Source organism: Rhinopithecus roxellana, chromosome 8 (assembly GCF_007565055.1).
Source record: "Rhinopithecus roxellana isolate Shanxi Qingling chromosome 8, ASM756505v1, whole genome shotgun sequence".
NCBI classification, from domain to species: Eukaryota; Metazoa; Chordata; class Mammalia; order Primates; family Cercopithecidae; genus Rhinopithecus; species Rhinopithecus roxellana.
This window is the reverse complement of record NC_044556.1, coordinates 117,708,869-117,732,858: the sequence shown is the minus strand read 5'-3', so window position 1 is coordinate 117,732,858 and position 23,990 is coordinate 117,708,869. Positions and strand designations below refer to the sequence as shown.

At 40.6% G+C, this 23,990-nt stretch overlaps 1 protein-coding gene across 1 annotated transcript in view; it reads right to left on the bottom strand.

Annotated features, from left to right (window-relative positions):
• The window catches only part of MPZL1 (myelin protein zero like 1), a 64,721-nt gene that overhangs the window by 21,504 nt on the left and 19,227 nt on the right, over nt 1–23,990 (bottom strand). The window contains exon 2 of the mRNA XM_010371793.2: nt 2,649–2,815. Within this exon, the coding sequence (XP_010370095.1) occupies nt 2,649–2,815 (167 nt within the window). The remainder of the gene's footprint in view (nt 1–2,648; nt 2,816–23,990) is intronic.

The following is a 23,990-nucleotide window of genomic DNA, read 5'->3' as shown; positions in this document are numbered from 1 at the left end:
CAGTATGGCTTTTGAATATACTGGGTTTGAATATACTTTTCCTGTAAAACCTACAAAAACAGGCCGGGCGCGGTGGCTCAAGCCTGTAATCCCAGCACTTTGGGAGGCCGAGACGGGCGGATCACGAGGTCAGGAGATCGAGACCATCCTGGCTAACACGGTGAAACCCCGTCTCTACTAAAAAAATACAAAAAACTAGCCGGGCGTGGTGGCGGGCGCCTGTAGTCCCAGCTACTCGGGAGGCTGAGGCAGGAGAATGGCGTGAACCCGGGAGGCGGAGCTTGCAGTGAGCTGAGATCCGGCCACTGCACTCCAGCCTGGGCGGCAGAGCGAGACTCCGTCTCAAAAAAAAAAACAAAAACAAAAACAAAAACAAACCTACAAAAACAAAAAAGCAACCCACTCATCTTATTAAATGTGTCCCGACATTTTGGAATTAAAGGACCCTATGTCAATAACTGAACATGCTGGGATTAACTGCAATCAGACTCGTGTGTAAGTATAAATTCATTAGCTAAAAATATTAATCAGAATTACAGCATGTTCTGAACAGTAAGTCTGAGTTACGTAAACCTTCATGGACCCACATGACCAGACTGTTTCCAGCATAAACGGAACTGTTCTTTAAAATAAAGTTATTACCTCTGGGTGTCTTCCTGATGACTGCTTCATTTTCTTTGGACTTAAATAATGGCCCTCACACCGACTCCTGCAGAAGACTTCAGTGGGAAATCTTTAAATGTTGAAATAGTTCTTTGGATTCTCCTGAGTAAACTTATGTGTTTAATCTTGCCTCTATGGGAACATTAGTGTATGTTCTACGCTGATGCCGTATTTATGTGAAGCAGAGAATGCCTCTGTATGTCTTCCCATGCTATCTGTATGGATTTCTGTGCTCACCATTATGGCTACTGTAAGGGAAGGCCTCTCTTTATAAAGACCTCTAGACTATGCATTCTCCATAGGGCAGATTCTCCCCCAAGGGAGCAAACACTTGATCTTGGGTAGGAAGCTTTGAGAAAATCTTACTCTTTTATATGTAAAACAGATACAGAGGATATCTACCATATTAAAATTTCATGGAAGGGGGCAGAGATTAAGAAAAAATGTCAAAAGGCCCCTTTTAAAAATAAATTATAAAAAATACTGAGAAGCACTGCCTTAAGTAATCCCTAAAACCTATGAAGCAGTAAATATTATTAGCAGAGTTTTCTACCTGAGAGAGAAATACTATATAAGGGAAATCATACTGTACTGAACTTTCAACAATTCTAACCACTAGTTACTAACTAACCTTTAGTGTGGCGTGGCCACGGGTGAATAATCTTGAGTCAGTGTCTCCCATCCTCCCCACCCTGTCTTCCACATAGAGCTGTGAGGAGTCAATGGCAAAGGCATATGATGGGCCCAGCATCTAGGTGGTGATCAACAAATGTAACTCACCATTCAGAAGAAGAATTGGGCATTCTTTTTTTTTTTTTTTGAGACAGAGTCTCGCTCTGTCACTCAGGCTGGAGTGCAGTGGCGTGATCTCCACTCACTGCAAGCTCTGCCTCCCCGGTTCACGCCATTCTCCTGCCTCAGTCTCCCGTGTAGCTGGGACTACAGGCGCCCGCCACATTTTTGTATTTTTAGTAGAGCTGGGGTTTCACCGTGTTAGCCAGGATGGTCTTGATCTCCTGACCTCGTGATCCGCCCGTCTCAGCCTCCCAAACTGCTGGGATTACAGGCGCGAGCCACCGCGCCCAGCTGGGTATTCTTAATGATAGATGACAGACTGTCCTTGCTGAGTACTGACAACCTGAAAAGTACAACAGTACTAAAATATGTGCGAATATTTGAAGGGCACTCAACATGCTGGGAGAGCAACAGTAACAACAAATTGTGTATATTAGTAACTCAAGAGCTAGACACTTTCCTGAGCACTTGTCTTGTATAATTTTACTTTATCCTCCTAACACCCTTGTGTGGGAGGTTTTATCATCTCCATTTTACAGACCAGAACCAGGATAGTCAGTTCATGTTTAATAAACACCCACTGCATAACCAGCACTCCACTAATTACTAACTAACCTTTTTTTCAACCCTCTGGTGCTGTATTTCTGTTACATTCTTCATCTTACTCCAAAGTCATCTATATATCCGCCTTCCTCCTAATCATCTCTGGGTGACAGCAAGGATTGTTTTAGACATTTTTGAAGGCCCTACATAACCCACTACATAGTAAGCTCCTAATCAATACTGCTAAATCAGATGGACTATACGCTAAATTAAAAAAAATAATCAAATCAGAAGGTACATACACATATATACATATATAATTTGGTAATACATAAAATGAGTATCAATAAAAATGGGGCAATGAAAGACGAAAAGATGCAGGATAAATCCTGATTAGAGTCAATTAAGATCAATTTCAGAATAGGATTTGATGGTGGAGAGGAACTGAGCAAAGACGAGGAGACCAGCTGCATTTAAGACATGCTGAACTTATTTTATCCTGAAGCAAGAGAAGGGCCTTGAAGTCTATAATAGATAATAAATACACTCATTTTAGAAATGAACCATCAGAAAAATGGATCACTAATTATACAGCAGTAAAGAAACCTGTGAGGTAGGAGTAGCCAAGAGCAGTCAAGCATTCTTACCGACACAGTAGTGTCAGCCCCCTCTGGCTGGAAGCTCCACGTGACTGAGGTCAACCCGCCAGTCTTATTAGTAGACTTGAACTTGCAGGTCAACTTCCCTTGTGTACCATTTGCCACGAAGATTTCTTTTGGTGTATACACTTCCAAGGCTGATACTCCAGCTGTCACTGAAAAGAGAGGAGCAAGGGTAGTTAAAAGTAGGACTTAGCATGAATACTACTGCACATTTTTGCCAGACAAGAAAAGATACAGCAAAGTTACTAGATATATACAGTAATTCACTGCCATTACATATTTCTGGCAGAATATTCTATAGCTAAGTTCAATCAGAATAGTACCATAAACAGAATAATTGCTGATGGTTTAGGTTTGTATTGCTTTTTAGTTAAGATATGTTTATTAGTTTGGCTATATTGAATATTTATTTAACTAATAGACTTTTTAAAAGAGCAGTTTTAGGTTTACAGAAACATTGAATGGAAGGTAGAATTCTCATATTCCCTCACTCCCCCATGGCCATCCTGTTTCTCCTATTATTAACATCTGGCATTAGTGCTATACATTTGTTTTAATTGAAAAGCCAGTATGGTTATATCATTGTTAACCAAAGTCCATAGTTTACATTAGGATTTGCGTTAGTGTTGTAGATCCTATGGATTTTGACAAAGGTGTGTAGTGACGTCTCCACCATTACAGTATCATATAGAATAGCTTCACTCCCTAAGCATCTCCTGTGCTACACCTGTTTATTCCTGCCCTCCTTTCCCCCACATCCCTGGCAAACACTGACCTTATACTGTCTCTATAGGTTTGCCTTTTCTAGAATGTTATCTAGTTAAAATCGTGCAGCATGTAGCCTTTTAAGGTTGGCTTCTTTCAGTTAGTAATATGCATTTAACTTTCTTCCATGTCTTTTTGTGGCATAATATCTCATTTCTTTTCATTGCTGAATAATATACAAATTGTATGGATGTACCACAGTTTATTCATTCACCTTCTGAAGGACTTCTTGGTGGCTTCCCTGATGGTCTATTTTTAATGATGTGATGGGCGTATTTTTACTCCTTTAAGTAGTTCTGATGTGTATCTATTATGCAATTGTTATCACACTGACCTCTTCTCATCATCCATGTGTAATGCAATTAAAACTATCCTAAGATATAACTTCATTTTAAAGCCACAATTATTATTTAACTGATCCTTTTCTTATAAAGAACTTAAGGAAGAAAAATGCTTATTTTGGTTTTGTTAGTGAAACCATACCTACCATAAGATTTCACTGTGCTAGGTAAGTAAACAGCTGATTACACCGTATATCACATTTTCATTTTACCCATCAAGTTTTGTCAGTTAGCCTGAGCCCAGGAAATAGTAATTAAAATGTATCTACCACTTGGAATATAAAAATGGCTCTTTTTTCAAGATCTGCAATCACAGGCAACTGCAGGAATTGTTAAGGATTGTTGCTAAAAGTATTTGCCAAATTGTTAAAGATCGCTAACTTGAACATGCTGCTATAAAAGCAATGCTTTCACAGATAAAATGAAAGTCAGAAAAAGAAAAAACTTATTTGGCCTAAAATTGGTAACTTAAAAATATCCATCTTCGATATTTTCTAAAGAAATAGTTTGGAATAAATATCTGCAGTGTTGCAATTATTCTTAGAATGTAACAGATGGGCAGAATAAGGAAGAGTATTGTCAGCCAGGACTGATGGTCATTTTCAGAATTTTTTCTCCTTGAAGACTTAACTGACTCTCAGCCAAGGAGAACAAGAGTACTCCCCCATTCCTCCCAACCATCTTGCAAATGTTTATTCTCAGGACACAATGGGCACTTTTGGCTATTCTTTTAAATAAACTGAGAGCCATACTGCATCAAGCAGATTTTTTTTTCTGCTAAAGAGGGTGGATTATTATTACAGGGAACAACAGATTATTATTTGTGGTCCAAACCTCAAAACAAGCATTTCTTTCAGAGGAGATGCAAACAAAAGAGTTCCTTGCTATTGTGGGTAGGCAGAAAAGTAGCCCCAGGGCACTTGAGTTCAAAATGAAGGACAAAGCACAAGACTAGACTAGTGGACCAGCTTATTCCAGGAAGCAGCACTGGCTTGCAACCCTTATTCACTCTGTGTGATTTTGACTAGTTTTCTCCATGGTGATGAGTACTGGAAAGCCACAGTCTCTAAAGTCTATAAATAAGGTTTCTTAAGGATTTTCTCTTTCTTTCTTTTTTTTCTTTTCCCGAGTCTCAATCTTGTGACCCAGGCTGGCGTGCAGTGGCACAACCTCCGCCTCCTGGGTTCAAGTAATTCTCCTGTCTCAGCCTCCTGAGTAGCTGGGATTACAGACACCTGCCACCATGCCTGGCTGATTTTTGTATTTTTAGTAGAGACGGGGTTTCACCATGTTGGCCAGGCTGGTCTCGAACTCCTGACCTCAGGTGATTTACCGGTCTCGGCCTCGCAAAGTGCTGGGATTATAGGCGTGAGCCCCTGCACCTGGCCTTCTCAGGGATTTTCTTAAACCAGATCCCTTCCTCAAGGCCTGGTTGCGAGAGTTGTCATCCTGAAACATTATTTAAAGATGGAATTAGACCACGCGTCCAAGTTTACAGTCATAGAATTTTGAGCAAAAAGACTAACCAAATTCCCAAACGGATTTTAGGCATCTATTTTAAGACAAAGATTTCGTTACACCAAAGTTAGTTAATAAACAGGTGACTTTTATAAAAACACACAACACTCTTTGGCTAATTTGAATGTGTAGCTCTTAGCCAGGATTATGAAATCCAAAGCTAGCCTATCAGCTAGCTCAAGAAAAAGAAAATGACTCCACACACTGAGAAATTAGCTTCCTTCCATCCCTGGCTATCTACGCTTTTCTCTAATACTACTCTTGTCATCATTTTTGGAGATTTCATCAGTCGTAAGATAAACTTTCTAAAACCTTAGTCTCTTTCTCTTCTCCAACAATCTCGGTAAGATCAGGCCTACCCCAGCCACTCATTTCTACGGTCATACCTGTTCAATCAAATTTAGCCTAAAGCTGCCTCCTTACATATTTTAAGTTCAGCATAAGGGTTTTTCTGTACACTGTGAACTATAACAAGCATAGGTGTGAACAGGCCGTAGCCAATCACCTTGTGCCAATCACCGAGTTTTGGCCAATCAAATGTAGCCAACTGTTCAAATTGTGTTCAAATAAGGCAAATGCCAAGCTATAATCAATGCAGCTGTTTCTGTACCTCACTCCTGTTTTCTGTACATCACTTTCATTTTTCTGTACAGAAATCTTCTTCCACCACATGGCTGTGCTGGCATCTCTGAGACTACCTTGGCTCAGAAGGCTGCCAATTTCGCAATTCATTCATTGTTCAATTAAACTCCTTTAAATTTAAATTCAGCTGAAGTTTTTATTTTATCATACCCTAAACCAGGGCTTCTCAACCTCAGCACTACTGACATGCCTTGTAGGATGTTGAGCAGCACCCCTGGCCTCTACCAGATGACAGCAGTATCTCCTCTGCCTCCAGTTATGACAAGCAAAAACGTCTCCAGACATTGCAAATGCCTCCTCAGAGGCGAACCCCCCCCGGCTGAGAATCACTAGCTCTAGACCCTATCATCAGTACCTGCACCCACTCCAGAAGCACAGTTTCAGGCTTCTCTACTCCCTAACTGACCACCTCTTAGCTTTCCAATATCCTCCAAAACCCTGAGTTCATTGATCCCTAAGCTGCATCAAAAACTAAAACCCCAGCATGTCTTCATTTGCTTTACTCGGATTAAACCCCATAAGCCACCATTATACTCACAGCCTAGAATACACAATCAGCTTTCTTGCCTCTCCCTTCAGGGTCTTCACCTGGCCAAACGTCTATCCTGGTTAAATTCAATTCTTTACCCACTGTGCATCTCCACCAGGGTGGCTGACCACAGCTGGACAAAAGCACACAATCCCACTGACTATTTTCGCCTTAAATTTAGGGTCACTAATCTCAAAGGGACTCAATGCTGTCTGGCAATCCATCCACATTGCCCTAATCCATCTGCTTTCTAGTTCCCTAGAGAACTATTTTAAACCTTCCTCTCTAATCTCAAATTTCCACTTCCTCTGGTTTCTCACTCCCAGCTAATGACTGAGCTGCTTATTTCATTGAGAAAACAGAAGCAATGAGAAGAGAACCTCCCTATGTCCAGATACCATAGCTACCCACCTCCCTGCATCTGTGCCCATTCTGCTTTCCTTGCACTCCTATGAAGAAAGTGTCTGTCTGCATTCCTCTCCAGGATGAACCTCTCTACTGCACACTGCATCTCATCTCTTGCCTACCTAAGGACATTCATTGATCCAGCAATTCTCCCTCTTCTGAATTTTTCACTCACTACTGAATTACCACCAGCAGCAATATAAACATACATATTTATATTTATATCCCAGGTTTAGAGAAAAAAATCTTGACCCTGCATCTCCCTGCAGCTCTGGCCCCTTTGTCCTCCTTTATTTTACCAATCTTGAAAGAACTGTCTGTACACAGTGTCCAATTTCTCTCCTCCTCTGTTCTCTTGAATAAATCCAATTTAGGCTTTCATCTCCGTTACTCCATAGAAACTGTTTTTTGTTAAGGAATGCAATGACCTCTATGATTAATTCTCAAATCTTGTCTTATTGCCCTTTCTGAAACCTCTGACAGTTACTCCCTCCTAAAACTTTTTGTTTTGTTTTTGAACAGTTTAGCTTTTGGAATGCCCCTCCTCCCTCTTGATTCTCTTATCTCATTGACTGCTCGTTCCCTGGTTCTCCTGACCTCTATATGATTAAGAGCCCACATCATTTCTCTGACTGCTTGTCTATTTAACATTCCTTCTCTTGGTGACCTCATCCAGTTTCAAATGCTCCCAAATGCTGATGACACCTGTATACATACACATACACACACACACACACACACACACACACACACACACACACACACACACAGCCTATTCAACTCTGCTTGGATATAACTGGCATCATCTCAAATTTAATATGTCCAAATTAAACTCCTGATTCCCAACCCCCAAAATTCCTTTTCATGGGCTTCTCCAAATCAGTGAATGGCAACACTGGTTTTCTAGTGGCTGAGACCAAAACCCTGAACTAGTTTGTGACTCCTCTCATTTGCACAACTTTCCTCCAAGCCGTCAGCTACACAAGTCATCTCTACTTAGAAACCTATCTAGAAACTGCTCTCTCTCTCTGCCTCATTTAGTGTCACCATCTTGGTCCAAGTCACTGTCATCTTTCACCTGGATTAAGTATTGATAGCTTCCTAATTGGTGTCTGCCTCCTCCAGCCTTCCCCACTTCACAGCAACTAGTCCACAGAGAGGCCAAAGAGATCTCGTTAAAATTCAGGTCGCGGCTGGGCGCGGTGGCTCAAGCCTGTAATCCCAGCACTTTGGGAGGCCGAGACGGGCGGATCATGAGGTCAGGAGATCGAGACCATCCTGGCTAACCCGGTGAAACCCCGTCTCTACTAAAAAATACAAAAAACTAGCCGGGCGAGGTGGCGGGCGCCTGTAGTCCCAGCTACTCCGGAGGCTGAGGTAGGAGAATGGCGTAAACCCGGGAGGCGGAGCTTGCAGTGAGCTGAGATCCGGCCACTGCACTCCCGCCTGGGCCACAGAGCAAGACTCCGTCTAAAAAAAAAAAAAAAAAAAAAAATTCAGGTCGGATCATATCACTCTTCTACTGAAAATCCTCTAAGGGTATCCCATCAGCCAGATCAGGCCAGTCCTCATGGGGCCCACAAAGTCCTACATGAGCTAACTCCTGACTACCTCTCGGACCTCACTGCCTACCCTAACCCCCCTCAAATATGTTGCAGCAGCCACCCTGGTCACCATGTTTTTCCTCTGCCTACGGTGAGTGTACCCCAGATAGAGAATGCTATGGACAAAGAGACCAAAGGTATCCTAGGAAATCACGACGCATGGCCAACTGTGTCAAATGCTGAGAGCTGGGTGCTCTACGTAGCTGACGGTAGGGAGAAATTTCAGTGAAGATCCTTGCTTAAAACTACACTACACATGGTTTCCTTGCACACATCATCTAAAATTCAAATCAACTTTTGCCAAGCACAGAGCAGCAGTTTCTGAGCAACTACGACGAGCACGAATGGCATCTTGTTAGATACTGTTCTGCGTGGCTCAAGAGAGAAACGAAATCACAGGTTACGCTCTCAGGCTGTATTCCAAGCAGTCCGAGCAAGGGATGTGCTCACTGGTTTCTTAAACAATTGGGAATGGTTTGCTTTGTCCATTCCCCTGCCTTTTTTTAAATGACTAGGAGTATTATGGGAATACATAGTAAAATTATTGTTGAATTCAGACAGCTCATCCGCAGAGTCATAAAAGAGAGTTTTTAGGGGCTAGTTAAAATGGCTAAAAATGCAAATGTAAAGACCATTGAGATATACAGAAACTATTGTTCTAATCTATATTCCATGTCACTAAAGACTAGAATCTCAATCTGAATAAGAGATTAAATAGGTTTCTTTGAGGCCGAAGATTTATAATTACGGCATAGTGGCAAAAATGGCTGTGAAACGTTATTACTACATTTGGTTCAAGCTTTGGTTCAAAAACTCATAGATGGATTTTAAAAAGCCTGTTGATTCCTGAATAAAATTGCTTTGGGAATAAAAACACAGAAATGAAATAAAATAAAATAGATTAAATGATATACAAACGTTTTCATATCCTGCCAACTTTGGATTCTGAGCTCCACATAAACTTGCATACAAACATCAACACGGAAATGAGAGCTGCTGTGCTTACTTTCTCTCTGGGGAACGGTTCTATAGGGAGCAGAGAATCCCACTGAGTTATGCTAGAGTTTAAAGGGCAAGAATACAAACAAATAAAATCCAAATAACCCTTCTCTTAGAGTACTCTGGGGAATAAGCTTTCTAAAAGGTACTGCGTTGCTCAGAGGTATCATTTAGCAATGAAGTAAGTGATATACTGACCCTCAAAATAGGAGATCAATTCAAATGAAAAAAGCCCACAAAGTCATTTGACAAGTAATCAAAAGGTCTGTGGAATCATCTGACTAGAGGTCATTTTTACAATAATCAAAGGATATTCAAAATGTAATATTCTTACAATTTGGATGGACAACCAGAACATTTCAGAAAGAAAAAAAAAAAGTAAAGATGGAAAACAAAACAATATCCATCACAATCACAAAGAAAAAGGCAAATTCAAGAATGGTTCACCTAACAGGCTATTTCCTGACATGACTGACCTATTTCAATATTCTGAATTACTGAAACAATAGTGTAAATAATGTCTCCCAACTACATGCCAAGATGATCTTACTCTAAGTAAATTCAAACTCTCATACCATACAATCATTTGAAATACACTGTGGCAGCATTATTAGGAACAAATAAACACGTTCACAGCAGGAAACACAGGCAAACTGAAGCTGTTACTGGTTGAAGCAATTCCATGTCATGTTACTACTGGGTCCATTTATAGCATACCGGTTTGTAAAAAACTTTATCTTTTTTTTTTTTTTTTTTTTTGAGACAAGAGTCTTGCTCTGTTCAGGCTGGAGTGCAGTGGAGCAATCTCAACTCACTGCAACCTCTGCCTCCTGGGTTCAAATGATTCTCTGGCCTCAACCTCCTGAGTAGCTGGGACTACAGGTGCGCACCACCACACCTAGCTCATTTTTCTATTTTTTTAAGTAGAGACGGGGTTTCACCATGTTGGTCAGGCTGGTCTTGAACTCCTGATCCACCCGCCTTGGCCTCCCAAAGTGCTGGGATTAAAGGTATAAGCCACCTCACCCGGCCCCTAGAAACCTTATCTTTTTAACACACCGCGTTAAGGTTTTCCTTGTAATTGAAAAAGGCTTTTGTTTTGAATTTTTTTAAGCACTTTGATGTTACCAGTATAAACTCCTGCTTAAAAGAGTACAATCAAGCAATCTATTTAAACAGCGTTCTGACCTATCTCTTGTTCTCTGTTGGTACACAGCAAGAGTCTGATATTGTAATATCTCCTAGTAAGCAAAAATATGACCTTTTAAAACATACTAAGAGAGAGGAACAAAAGAGAGTACTAAATACAAATTCAGGGTAGTAGTTACAACTGGAACAGGGTGGAGGAGGCAGGAAGTGAAAGGTACACACTATTGGTAATGTTTTATTTCCTAGGCTGGTCATGAGTACATGGGTGCTCATTTTAATACTGATAGTGTAAACTGTACACACATACACTCTTTGTATATATTTTACTTTTTACAATAAAAATTCTACAAAAGAGACAGGAAGACATTAGTAAAGCAATAAAAGATTTACTTTTTAAGTTTCAGAATGCTCCAGTGAAAATTCCACACGATTCCCTCACAGTGTCTACTGTGACTTCTACAATCAGGCTGGATAAAGTAAAGCTGACTCAACGACGTGTGCTGTGGAGATAACGCATGCACAGAGCTGCCTTGCTGCCACTGTGGGGTCAGCCTCAAATCTCTCCTGGGAACAGGCCCACCCTGCAGCTGAAGTGGGATCTTTCCTCCCGCGAATCAGGGCTGCTACTGTAGACCTCTCTCGGCTGGATGGCAAAAAGTAGGGGAGGGCTGCAAAAGTATACTCCATTCAACAAGCCCTAAGTATTAATAAACTAAGCTTTTCATTAGTCAGGAACACACTCTTCTGCACTCTTTGTATAAAGTTATGCTTCAGGCCTTAATCTCAAGGGACTTCCTCCTAGCGTCTGCCCCACACTCCCCACCCTGTGCTCCCAGGCATCCTGTCCTTTCCTTGTCAATGCTCTCCTCACACCCCACTTAAATGACTGGCTGTCTGTCTGCACCCCTCAGAGGGCAAAGGGCTGTGTCTACCTTGTTGACCATTATATCCTCATTACCTGACAAATGCCTAGCCCTTTCACAATGTGTTCAACAAACATTTGTTTGAATGTCAGGAAAAATGAATGAATCTATAAAGAATACAATATATCAAACTAAACTCAGATAAGCTCAGCCATAAAAATCAACTTGCTCTACAACAAATGGCTTCAGCATAATGCCCAACATAAAAAGTGTCTGAGGAGATGAGTTGGGCTCAACTTTGAACGCTGACACTATCTTGGAGGATGCTTAGATATGTTTCCTCCAAGAATCACCTTTCTGTGTGAGAGAATCATCCCAAAGGAGACTCACCTTTTGAAACATTTGATTACAAAAAAACAAACAAAAATAATCCAGCCAGACAAGGTGGCTCACACCTGAAATCCCAGCATTTTGGGAGGTGGAGGCAGGAGGGTGGTTTGAGCCCTGGAGTTCAAGACCAGCCCTCGTCTTTACAAAAAAATATTAGCTGGGCATAGTGGCTCAAACCTGTAATCTCATGATCTCAGCTACCCAGGGGGCTGAGATAGGGAGGATTGCCTGGGCCTGGGAGGTGGAGGCTGCAGTGAGCTGTGATTGTGCCACTACACTCCAGCCTGTGTGACAGAGTGAGACTGTCCAAAACAAAACAAACAAAAAAACCATGTACTTTTACTAACACACAAGATTACCAAATCCCTCTCAGAGTCAATTCCTTCCGCTCATGATCGATGTCCAGCTGGCCACATATCTATCCTTAACCTTTTTTGTACCAACAAAGATCTTTCTGTTCCTCAAATGAGAAATGCTCAAAGGGTCCTGAATCAGGCCAGTCATTGAACTAATCACTTGACTTTTTAAAGCCCTGGGATTTCTTCTTGCCCTCCTCTATATATATACTGTTCATCTCTCTCTCCTGCAAATGGTCTCCTTTCTTCAATCAACCATTCATTATTTCAAACACACACTGAGACTCAGCCTCTACTCGAATGTACTGACAGTCTAGTGGAGACAAATAAACAAACATCTACAGTGCGGCTGCAGAAGCACCGTGCATGGCCGCTGGGATGCACAAAGTGCATTAGGAGATTTTCCACAGCGCAGGGCTTCCATTAAATACTAAAGGCTCAAAACACGAAGCAGCCAACACAAATGCCCCAGTTGCACTTAGCTTGAATTGTATCATCTGCATAAAGCATCCAAACATTTCTCAGTTCTTAGCAAGCAGATAAAAATAAGGAACTTTTGGTAGGAACAATCAGATTTTACCTCTGCTAGAGTACAGTGGACTAAAATGCTTAACATAAAGAACATGTTGAAAGCTCTGGAGGCATAGCTGATAGATAGGAAAATAACACTCTCACATATTTTACACTTCCCAGGTGCTGAAATGGCATATTAAAAATGCTCTTCAGGAAAAAGACCACTGTACCTTAAATCTGCCTTTCTGAGCTCTCAACTCTTATCCGGTTTATAGTATGTTTGAAGATATATGAACCAAAATTTAACTGAAACCAGAAAAGGCCAATACATTATTACTACAAGGACAGAACAAGAGATTGGAAAGAATACACCTATGGTTGATGGCAATAAGAGTATATTCCTCTCCTCCAAAACACAGCAAACTTTTTTAAAAATTTAAAAATACTGCCTACTGAAAAATATTAAATTACTCTATATGATATCATAATAATAGATACATGTCATTGTACATCTGTAGAAACCCATAAAACGTACAACAGAAATAACAAACCCTAAGATAAATACAATGGTCTTTGGGTGATAATGATGTGTTATCATCATTATCCAAAAACTTCTCTAAACAGTCTAAGTCTCAAAAGAATAGTAGTGCCTGGGTCCCACCCCTACCTCCAGGAATTCTGATTTAATTGGTAAGGGGGATGGCCTGGATATGAGGAATTTTAAAAGGCCCCCAGGTGATTTGAAACATGCAATTACTACCCAGCACACAAATGAGATGTTGGGACTTCACTTATGATGCTATTATACAATAAGACCACACCTGAAGCAGATGAGCCACGCCTTGCCTGGCATTTGACGGACTGCAGGTATAGGTATGTTCACTTGTAAAATACGTATTAGTGCACATGCATGAACCTGAACTTTTCAAAATACCAGGGCAGTGCTCTACTCAGCTTCTTAATCAATAAGTTTCCATGTCGACAGAGAAAAATTACAAAAATCTACTTTATTCTGAAGACTGCACTGGCAGCCTGAGTTAACATGACATTGGTGTCCAAAGTCCACAAATTATACATAAAACCACCCACAAGTGTGTGTGCTATTTTTTATTGTGATTTTAATGGTTTAAAATGTACTCAGGAAACAAATGAAATATGCACTAAGCATTTGGAAGCTCTGAAGCGCAGCTGTGCCAGGTGCGGTGGCTCACGCCTGTAATCCCAGCACTTTGGGAGGCTGAGATGGGTGGATCGCTTGAGCTCAGGAGTTCAAGACCAGCCTGGGCAACATGGTGAAACCCCATCTCTACCAAAAATACAAAAAGTTAGCCGAGCCTACGGCGCACACCTGTAGTCTCAGCTACTTGGGAGGCTGAGCGGGGAGGATCTCTTGAGCCCAGGAGGCAGAGGTTGCAGCAAATGGAGATCAGGCCACTGCACTCCAGCCTGGGTGACAGAGTGAGACCGTCTCAAATAAATAAATAAAGCTCAGCTGCTAGAATCTACTAAAGAGAGCTTGAAAATCACTGTTCTGCTTGGTTTTAAGAAATTCAAAGGCCGGGCGCGGTGGCTCACACCTGTAATCCCAACACTTTGGGAAGCTCAGGCGGGTGGATCACCTGAGGTCAGGAGTTTGAGACCAACTGGACAACATGGTGAAACCCCGTCTCTACCAAAAATACGAAAACTCGCCAGGTGTGATGGCAGGCGCCTGTAATCCCAGCTACCTGGGAGACTGAGGTAGGAGAATCGCTTAAACCTGGGAGTCGGAGGCTGCAGTGAGCCAAGATTGCACCATTGCACTCCAGCCTGGGTGACAGAGCGAGACTCCGTCTCAAAAAAAAAAAGAAAGAAATTCAAGTTTATTTCACGGTGTAAAACCAGTCTGCTGCAGCTGGACAAACGGCCTAACCACAAACCAATCACCTAGGGGAAGGTAAATTAAATGGAGAAAGAAATACTTCGCCTTTGTTACAGCTGTGAGTACTTTCAAGATGTGTTTACTGTAGAGTTATCCTTTGGACACGTTCTTAATGAGATCTGAATTTAACGCAGATTTGTCCATGACAATTTCCTATTGAAAATACATTTAAAAGCTCCTCCATTGCTTCATAAAGTCCGTAATTATCAGCATGGCACACTAGGCTTTTCAAAGTAACCCTCCTTTTCCTGCTTTACATTTGGCAAAGGCTGTTGGTGGTGAGCTGGTATCAGCTTGCTCTCACTTCCCTAACATGCCATGCAGCCAGCATATCTCGGGGCTGCACTAACACAGCTTGGAACGAGGCCGACCTCTGAAAGTTTACAGAATTTCAAGACTCCACCTGAACGTCATTTTGGTAAAGCCCTCCCTGATCTCACCACTTCTTCTTCTGCCACACTCTTCAGTATTTCTCACACGACTCTGGCTGCAGTCTACTGAAGACACACCTTTCAGTGAAAAGCACAATCTCCCCTGCAATTAACTCCAGCTCCCATGTTAGACTCACAACTCCTTGAGCCATGGAACTCCACCTTAACTTGCCTTTGGTGTGCCCAGCACCTACTACACTTCCTGGTGGTCAGAGAGCTCTCAAAGAACATTTCAAAAGGAGTGAACAGATAACACCGAATTTTTTGGTTCCCTGTAAAGTGAAGTTATAATTAATGAAACATATACGCACTATTTTTTTTCCTAAAATAAGGAAACCAACCTGCCCTTAAATGGATGCCTAACTCTAGTCAAGCTCTCTCTGGCTCCTAGAAAAATCTGGCAAAAAAGTACAGGTTAATCAGCACTGATTCGTCACTGCCAGAAAGAGTTCAAAGGGTAAACACTCACCCTTGAACAGAAAGTAAAATATGAGTAAGGAAGGGAAACATCTGCCCCTGCTTCCTATTGAGATGCTGGCTTTATCAGAATTTTTAAAAGACAGTATCAATTGAACAATTCATTTATTGAATAGATAATAAATCCTAAGTTCTGAGTGGGATGAGTCTCATTAGATACTGTACACGGAAATATACACAACAATGTATACAACAAACTTTGTGTCCCTACAGTATGCAGGGTATGGCACAGTGCAGGGCATGGGAAAATGGCCCTCCAAGCAGGCAGTCGGCACTGCCTGGTCTGTATCTTATTGTTTATGCCACCTTACCTTCCCTAAGGTAAGTTCCTACTAAACTATCCCCCTAAAATAGCAATCAGACTATAGGTAGCTAATTAAAGTCAAAATTTGAAAAATGAAGAGGTCAGGGAATATTTTATGAAAGATGCACTTGAACTTTATCTGGTATACTGAGAAGACTCAAAATAGATTGAAAGGGCATTTTGCAGAGACAGAAAAACGTGAGATGATGTTTAAAGATGAATTATGGAGATTAAATTGGCTAGAATAGAGGAAAAGTTTTAAGATGAAAAGGTAGTCTGAATTCAGATGAGCTGGAACTTGATCCTGTAGGAAGTGGGCACCACGAAGGATTCTTAAGCAGGCTTGATATAGTAACAGTGGACTTTTTGGTTGAGTCGTAAAGATACACAAAAAGGGAGGAAAAGAAGAGACATTTGGAATAATTATTGGAAAATTTATTGGAATAATTTTTTCCCAAAGGATTTTTGTTAGTTTCATTCTGCCTCCAATACTGGAAAAATAGAAAAATTTCCACGAGTTGACTCATCTCTAAATCTTTCAAAAACAACACTACTAACAAATGAAATTATTTTTACATGTATAAACTTGCAAACTGACTTTAGATATGTGAGGGATATTTTTAAAAACTTAAGTATTGCATACATTTACTTTCTTTTTTTTTTGAGATGGAGTCTTATCCTGTCGCCCATGCTGGAGTACAATGGCGCCATCTCGGCTCACTGCAACCTCTGCCTCCTGGGTTCAAGCGATTCTCCTGCCTCAGCCTCCTGAGTAGCTGGGATTACAGGCGTGAGCCACCACGCCTGGCTAATTTTTTGTATCTTTAGTAGAGATGGAGTTTCACCATGTTGGCCAGGATGGTCTCGAACTCCTGACCTCATGATCCGCCCACCTCAGCCTCCCAAAGTGCCAGGATTACAGACGTGAGCCACCACACCCGGCGCATACATTTAATTTCTAATAGTAGGTAATTCTACATGATTATATTTGTCAAATAACTACTTCATGTTCCTTGAAGTTATTTTTTTAAACACCACAACCATTTTGATGGGACTCCTACTAAAATGTTATTATTTTCCTTCTGTCTTCATAAACAGATAATATTGTGAGTGAAAGATTAAGGAGAAACATGGTAGTTGCCTAGTTTCAAAGAATTACCCACAAGATAGTTATTAATTACAAAGGGGAAAAAAACAGTTACTTTAGAGTGGAGAAACATGGCAGACAACACCTTAACCAAGGATCAAAGTCAACATCACCAGTAGTGGAGCAAATGAGCAGCACCTTTCTCCTTAGGTCAGGCACTGAGAAGAACAGAATGTTACTTCCGTGGTGTTCCTGCCAAACATGGATAGCCTAAATCATCAGACACACCTGAATGAGGGGCAATCTACTATGTAAGTAACTTATATAATAGAGATTAAAAATATTAATGTAAAACTTTAAAGAAAACGACTCAAGAAATGCTGCAGACTAAAGGTGATGAAAGAGACATGATGGCTAAGTGAATTACATGATTCTGGACTTTCTTCTGCTCTAATGGACATTACTGGATCAATGGGCATCATCCAAATAAAGTCTACATATTAGATAACAATACTGCTACTGTTTCAATAGTCATGTCCTAATTTTGATAATTACACCGTGGTTATATAACATTATGTCCTTAGTCTTCAGGAAATACATGTTAAATTATTTAGAAATAAAGGAACGGCATTTTTACTGCTCTCATGTGGAACAGAAACAGATATACAAGGTGGGAGGGGGAGGAAGGGGAGAGAAAGATTTAAGCAAATGTAATAAAATGTTAACATCTGAAAAACCTGGGTGGGCCGGGCACAGTGGCTCACGCCTATAATCCCAGCATTTTGGGAGGCTGAGGCAGGTGAATCACCTGAGGTCAGGAGTTCGAGATCAGCTTGACCAATATGATGAAACCCTGTCTCTAATAAAAATACAAAAATTAGCTGGGTGTTGGTGGCATGTGCCTGTAATCCCAGCTACTTGGGAGGCTGAGACAGAATTGCTTGAACCTGGGAGGCGGAGGTTGCAATGAGCCAAGATCATGGCATTGCACTCCAGCCTGGGCAACAAGAGCGAAACTCCGTCTCAAAGAAGAAAAGAAAAGAAAAGAAAAACCTGGGTGAAGGATAGATAGTATTCTTTGTGTTCTTTCTGAACCTTTATGTAAGTCAGAAATTTTATCAAAATAAAACTGCAAAAGAAAGAACTACATTAACCTTTATTTGGTAGCTCAGAACTTGTGTGGACATTAGGAACATAATGTAACTTAGTGTGCCCTCTGGAGCCACTAAGGTATGTCGGACTATTTGCTTCTAGCCAGATGTCTCCAGCCATGATTATTTTTTAACTTTTGTAAATACTTTTAACATTCTTAATGTCTACTCCATGCAGATTAGGCCAGGCCACTGCTGGTTGCAGCTTGCCTCGAGTAGCCTCTATTTCACCTCTGATTAATTGTTCTGTTATAGGCTTGAAAATTCATCTAGTTCACATTCATTTTACAGATGAAAATACTCTAGCTCAAAAACGTATTGAAGGTATCCAGATCATAAAGAACAGAAACAGGATTTAAACAATTCCGAAGTTCTTTTTTTGTGATATCATACTGATTTGATCGGTGTATAAAATACAAATAGTCTCTTGGCGAAGAACTGTTTACAGGTAAAGCCCAAGAACTTGAAGGAATGGGTTTTGCCATACTAATCTTAGGTTCCTATTAGCCTTTTTTTTTGGTTTACTTTCGAGTGGCCAAATATGCCTCTGCAGATTAGTAAAGTGTTGATGTATTTCAAGATTTTCCCCTAAGCCTGCTGTTTAACAAAGAAACCTACATGTTTCATAATCTCTGGATATTTTACATCTTACTGAGTTGGCTGCCTGTATTGCCTGAAGTTTAGATTACTACTCGCTTTGATTTATATACACAGACAACAATCCAACAAAAGACTAAAAGAACACATGCCATTAAGTCATCTGAAACTGACTGTAGCTTAGAATGTACAACAAAATTTTGGAGCACCTTGTTCCTCCAAAAGTATTTTTCCATATATTTTCAGATAATTGAAAGAACTTTTTACTTCCTGACTTACTGTAAACATTTAATGGAATGAAATATCTTGAATTCCTTGGGGTCATTCTACCCAAAGGACTGGGATTTATTCCAGGGTTTCTGAATGGCAAGAGTTGCCTGGAACAGCCAAATCCATGAAATGGTTGAAACTGCATTTTAAGAAGGGCGATATGAAACAACTTTCAAGCCACAATGTCATTTTGAGATAATTTCCAAACCCAAATGTTTGTGTAAATTTCCATCAATAAGGGACTGTTTAAAGTAGCTATAATACATCAACATAAGAGAATACCACAGTATCATAAGACAAACTGAGGAAATTCTTTAGTGCTGGTATAGAATGATCTCCCAAGACATTATTAAATGAAAAGTACAAAATATAAAGCACATCATATACAAAAATTAATTCAAATAAAACACAAACTTAAATGTAAGATCTAAAACTATAAAACCCTTAGAAGAAAACATAGGAGTAAGCTCTGTGATCTTGTATTAGGCAATGGTTTCTTTTTTTTTTTTGAGAAAGAGTCCCACTCTGTCACCCAGGCTGGAGTGCAGTGGCCGGATCTCAGCTCACTGCAAGCTCCGCCTCCCGGGTTTACGCCATTCTCCTGCCTCAGCCTCCCCAGCAGCTAGGACCACAGGCGCCTGCCACCTCGCCCGGCTAGTTTTTTGTATTTTTTTTTTTTTTTTCAGTAGAAACGGGGTTTCACCGTGTTAGCCAGGATGGTCTCGATCTCCTGACCTCGCGATCCACCTGTCTCGGCCTCCCAAAGTGCTGGGATTACAGGCTTGAGCCACCGCGCCTGGCCTTAGGCAATGGTTTCTTAGATACCACACCAAAGCATGAGTAACAAAATAAGTAAAAGGTAAACTGGACTTACCCAAAATTTAAAACTTTTCTGCTTTAAACTACCAAGAAAGCAGGAAGACATCCACAGAATGGGAGAAAATATTTGCAAATCATATATAAGAGACTTGTATTCAAATATATAAAGAACACTTATAAATCAACGATGCAAAGATTAAACAATTTAAAAATGGGTACTGTATGTGAATATCATTTCTCCAAAGATATATATAGCCAATAAGCACTTAGTGGTGCTCAAGGATCACTAAGTCATTAGCAAAAAGGCATATTGGAACCACAATGAAATACCACTTCACACTCACTAGGATGGCTATATCAAAAAGATGGCACTAACCAGTAGCTGGAGAGGATGTAGAGAAATTAGAACCCTCTACATTGTTAATGGGAACAGAAACGATGCAGCCTTTTGAAAAACAGTCTGGTGGGACCTCAAATGGTTAAACACAGAGTTATGATGACTCTTAGCAATCCTAAGTACGTACACAAGAGAAAAACATGTCCCTCATCTTATAAATGGATAAACAAAATGTGGTATATTCACACAACGGAATATAATGGCTATAAAAAGAAATGAAATATTGATACATGCTACATCATTAATGAAAACTGAAAATGTTATGCTAAGTGAAAGATGCCAGACAGAAAAGGCCCATATTATCTGATTCCATCCATACGAAATTTCTAAAACTTGGAAACTCACAGATACAGAAAGTAGATTAGTAGTTGCTAGGGGAAGAGAGACTAAGCCCTAATGGATGTAAGGTTTCTTTATGGGGTGATGAAAGTGTTCTAATATTATATAAGTAATGATGGCTGCACCACACTGTGAATACACTGAAAAACCACTGAATCCCACTTGAAATGGGCGAATTCCACAGTACATGAATTATATCTCAATAAAACTTCTGTTAAAAAAAAAAAGCAACTGTAGAACCATGTGTATGGGATGCTATCACTTACGGATTTGCTCACATCTCCATAAAATATCTCTAGAACCATACACAGGATACTAACATTGGGTTCCTCAGCAAAGGGGACAGGGGACTAGGAGGAAGACTTTTTATCATGTATTATTCTTTAACTTTTGAACTATGTCTACATACTACTCTCTAACATTTTTATTTAAATGTGAAATATAAGACCTGGTGTGGTGGTTCACTCAGCACTTTGGGAGGCTGAGGCAGGAGGATCACTTGAGCCTAGGAGTTCTAGACCAGCCTGGGCAACATAGTGAGACCCCTGTTTCTACAAAAAATTTTTTAAAAATTTGCCAGGCATGGTGGCTTATGCTGTAAATTCCAGTTATTTGAGAGACTGAGGCGGGAGGATTGCTTGAGCCTGGAAGGTTGAGGCTGCAGTGAACTGAGATCGCACCATTGCACTCTGGCCTAGACGACAGAGTGAGGCCCTGTCTCAAAAAAAAAAAAAAGGGAATGAAATTAGAAAATGTTTTTAACAGACTAGTTCCTTCTACTGGCTTAGCAATGCAAGGCTCTATGCAAAACAATACACTTGTGGGCTGCAAATGATAATGAGTGTTAAAATTAGGCTGAAACAAGAGAAATACTTGCACAATTTTCTTCTTCTACTGTATAATTCTGGTTCCATTAATGTTTCCTGATGATCTTCTAACTCTCTATATATCTCACTGGCTCTCTGATGAACAAATTTTCTGTCTCTTGTTTGGAGACCCAAACTGAATAAATTTTTGCTATGAAGGATCAAATTCCCAAATTTCTTATAAAAATAAAACCACAGCAAGAATAACAAACCTATTTTTTCTTAAATTTTGTGATAAAGCTTCTCTCTACAAAAAGTTGTATTTTAGAGGAAACTAAGAATGGTAAATCACCTTTAATTTAAGAATATAAAGCCCTAAGGAAAAAACAGCTTAGAAACACATGTTCCACTCCTAAATTTCCATCCAAATGAATTAATATTGCCCTCTGAAAGCCATTCCTCATTTTTCAACAACTTTGTCACAGAGCTTGCCCACAAACAGGCTTCTAAAACAGGCCACTGAACCCCACCTCCACTTACAACAGGGGCAGAAGGAAATAGCACCCCCTTGGTAAAGTTCTCCCTTCCATCTGATTCCAGGGTGCAGCCCTTTCCATTTTGGAGAGCTCTGTGCTGGAGATCTTATTCAACGTATGTACTGTCTTCACTCTTCTGTTATTGGTGCCGATGCTGCCCACCCCTTTGCTGATGCAAACGGGGAGGCAGAGCTGCTTTACAAGGCTGCATAACATGCCAAGACAGCCTCAACTCCCTCGCACGGCACACAGGGCCTTTCAAAGGCTGGCACCAGGTTACCATTCCAGCCAGTCTATCATTCTCATCTCACCCCAGAGCCTACATTTCTGCCACATCAAACTTCTAGCCCTTTCCCCAACACAGCACACTTTTTATAATATGCTTTATATGCTATCTCTCAGTCTGAATGCCTTCTCCACCAACCCACTCCCGTTGGGCCAACTCCCACTTTTCCTTCAAGGCAACTTCAACGCAATCACCACTGCAAAGTCTTCCCTAACTCGTGGTCTCATCATAGATATTTTTTCTGAAGTATAAAGGAATTTTTTATTTTAAAAGACTTATAAAGGCGTAAAAATTGGCATAGTTCATGTAATCGAAGACACCACTGATGGTAACACACATTATTTCCTGTGTTACCAAGAAATAAAAATGCTGGCTATGACTTGCCAACAATTGTAGGGCAGAGCCCAATGTCAGAGATATTAAAATGTTAAAAACTGTGTCCGAATTAATGAAAGCCAGTAAACCACAAACCTGAAAGGCATGTTGTCTTCCAACTATCAGTTAACCTATAACACATCTCAATAATTGTTTTCCAGCGTCTCCCTGGCTTCTGGCATCTAAGACTCTGAATTTTACTCAAATTTGGTTCTTCTGTCTCTCGGTTCTTAGCTCAGAACTTAAAACCCAGGATATGCATAGTAAAATGAGTCCTATTTATTAAGTTTGAAAATAAGAGTGCCCATTTATTCAAAACATGTTTAATAAAATACAAAAAGAATATGATAAAATATAGAAATCAGTAATATCATGAAACTAAACAAAAACAAAAAAAGCTTCTTTACCCATAGTGACTCAGGCAATCAATATCCAACATTTCAGCATCAGTGTTAACCCAAACATAATAGAGACATTAAGCATTTTCAGTGTTTCTAAAAGACAACACAGGATATACCCTGTGTTCAAGGTTCCAAAAACATTCTTGACATTAGTCTGCTGAATCTTCTATTCACACTACTCGTGACATGGTGTTTAGTACAATGCAAGGTTTTTGCCCCATAACATAAACAATGACAAGCACTTAAAAATATATTTGTGGCCAGGCACGGTGGCTCACGCCTGTAATCCCAGCACTTTGGGAGGCAGAGGCGACGGATCACGAGGTCAGGAGATCAAGACCATCCTGGCTAACACGGTGAAACCCCATCTCTACTAAATATACAAAAAATTAGCTGGGCAAAGTGGCGGGCGCCTGTGGTCCCAGCTACTCGGGAGGCTGAGGCAGGAGAATGGCGTGGACCCGGGAGGCGGAGCTTGCAGTGAGCTGAGATCGCGCCACCGCACTCCAGCCTGGGCGACAGTGAGACTCCGTCTCCAAAAAAAAAAAAAAAAAAAATACATATATATATATATGTATATATATATATACACACACACACACATTTGTAATAAAGAGTCTGACATCATTTTTGATATTTGACTGCCAAGAGCTTTCAAGCTGTACCCCTTTCCTCAGGGCAAGCTAATAAAAAAGGCCAGGTGAGCCATCCTTTGGAACAGGTGGGAAGTTCAAACCAAGACCTGGCTGAAGGGGCATATAAGGACCTTCACTCCAGACTCAGCAACTCATCACCATAAAAGTAGAGCCAGTCTCCTTTTTCTGCTTTCTCAAGCCATTCTTTACATGCATAGGAAGACTGCCCTGCTCTCCCCAGAAAGCCACAGTAAGTGAGTCATAAACCCTTTTCGTACCGTCCTGGTACACATGTGGTATCATCAGTTTCCATATCTTAACCAAATTTTGCAGTAGAGGGGAGAAGTAGTGGATCCATCCGCCTCTGCAGAGTATTTGTTCTTAAACTGATGACAGTAAACATTATTCTGTTTTGATCTTA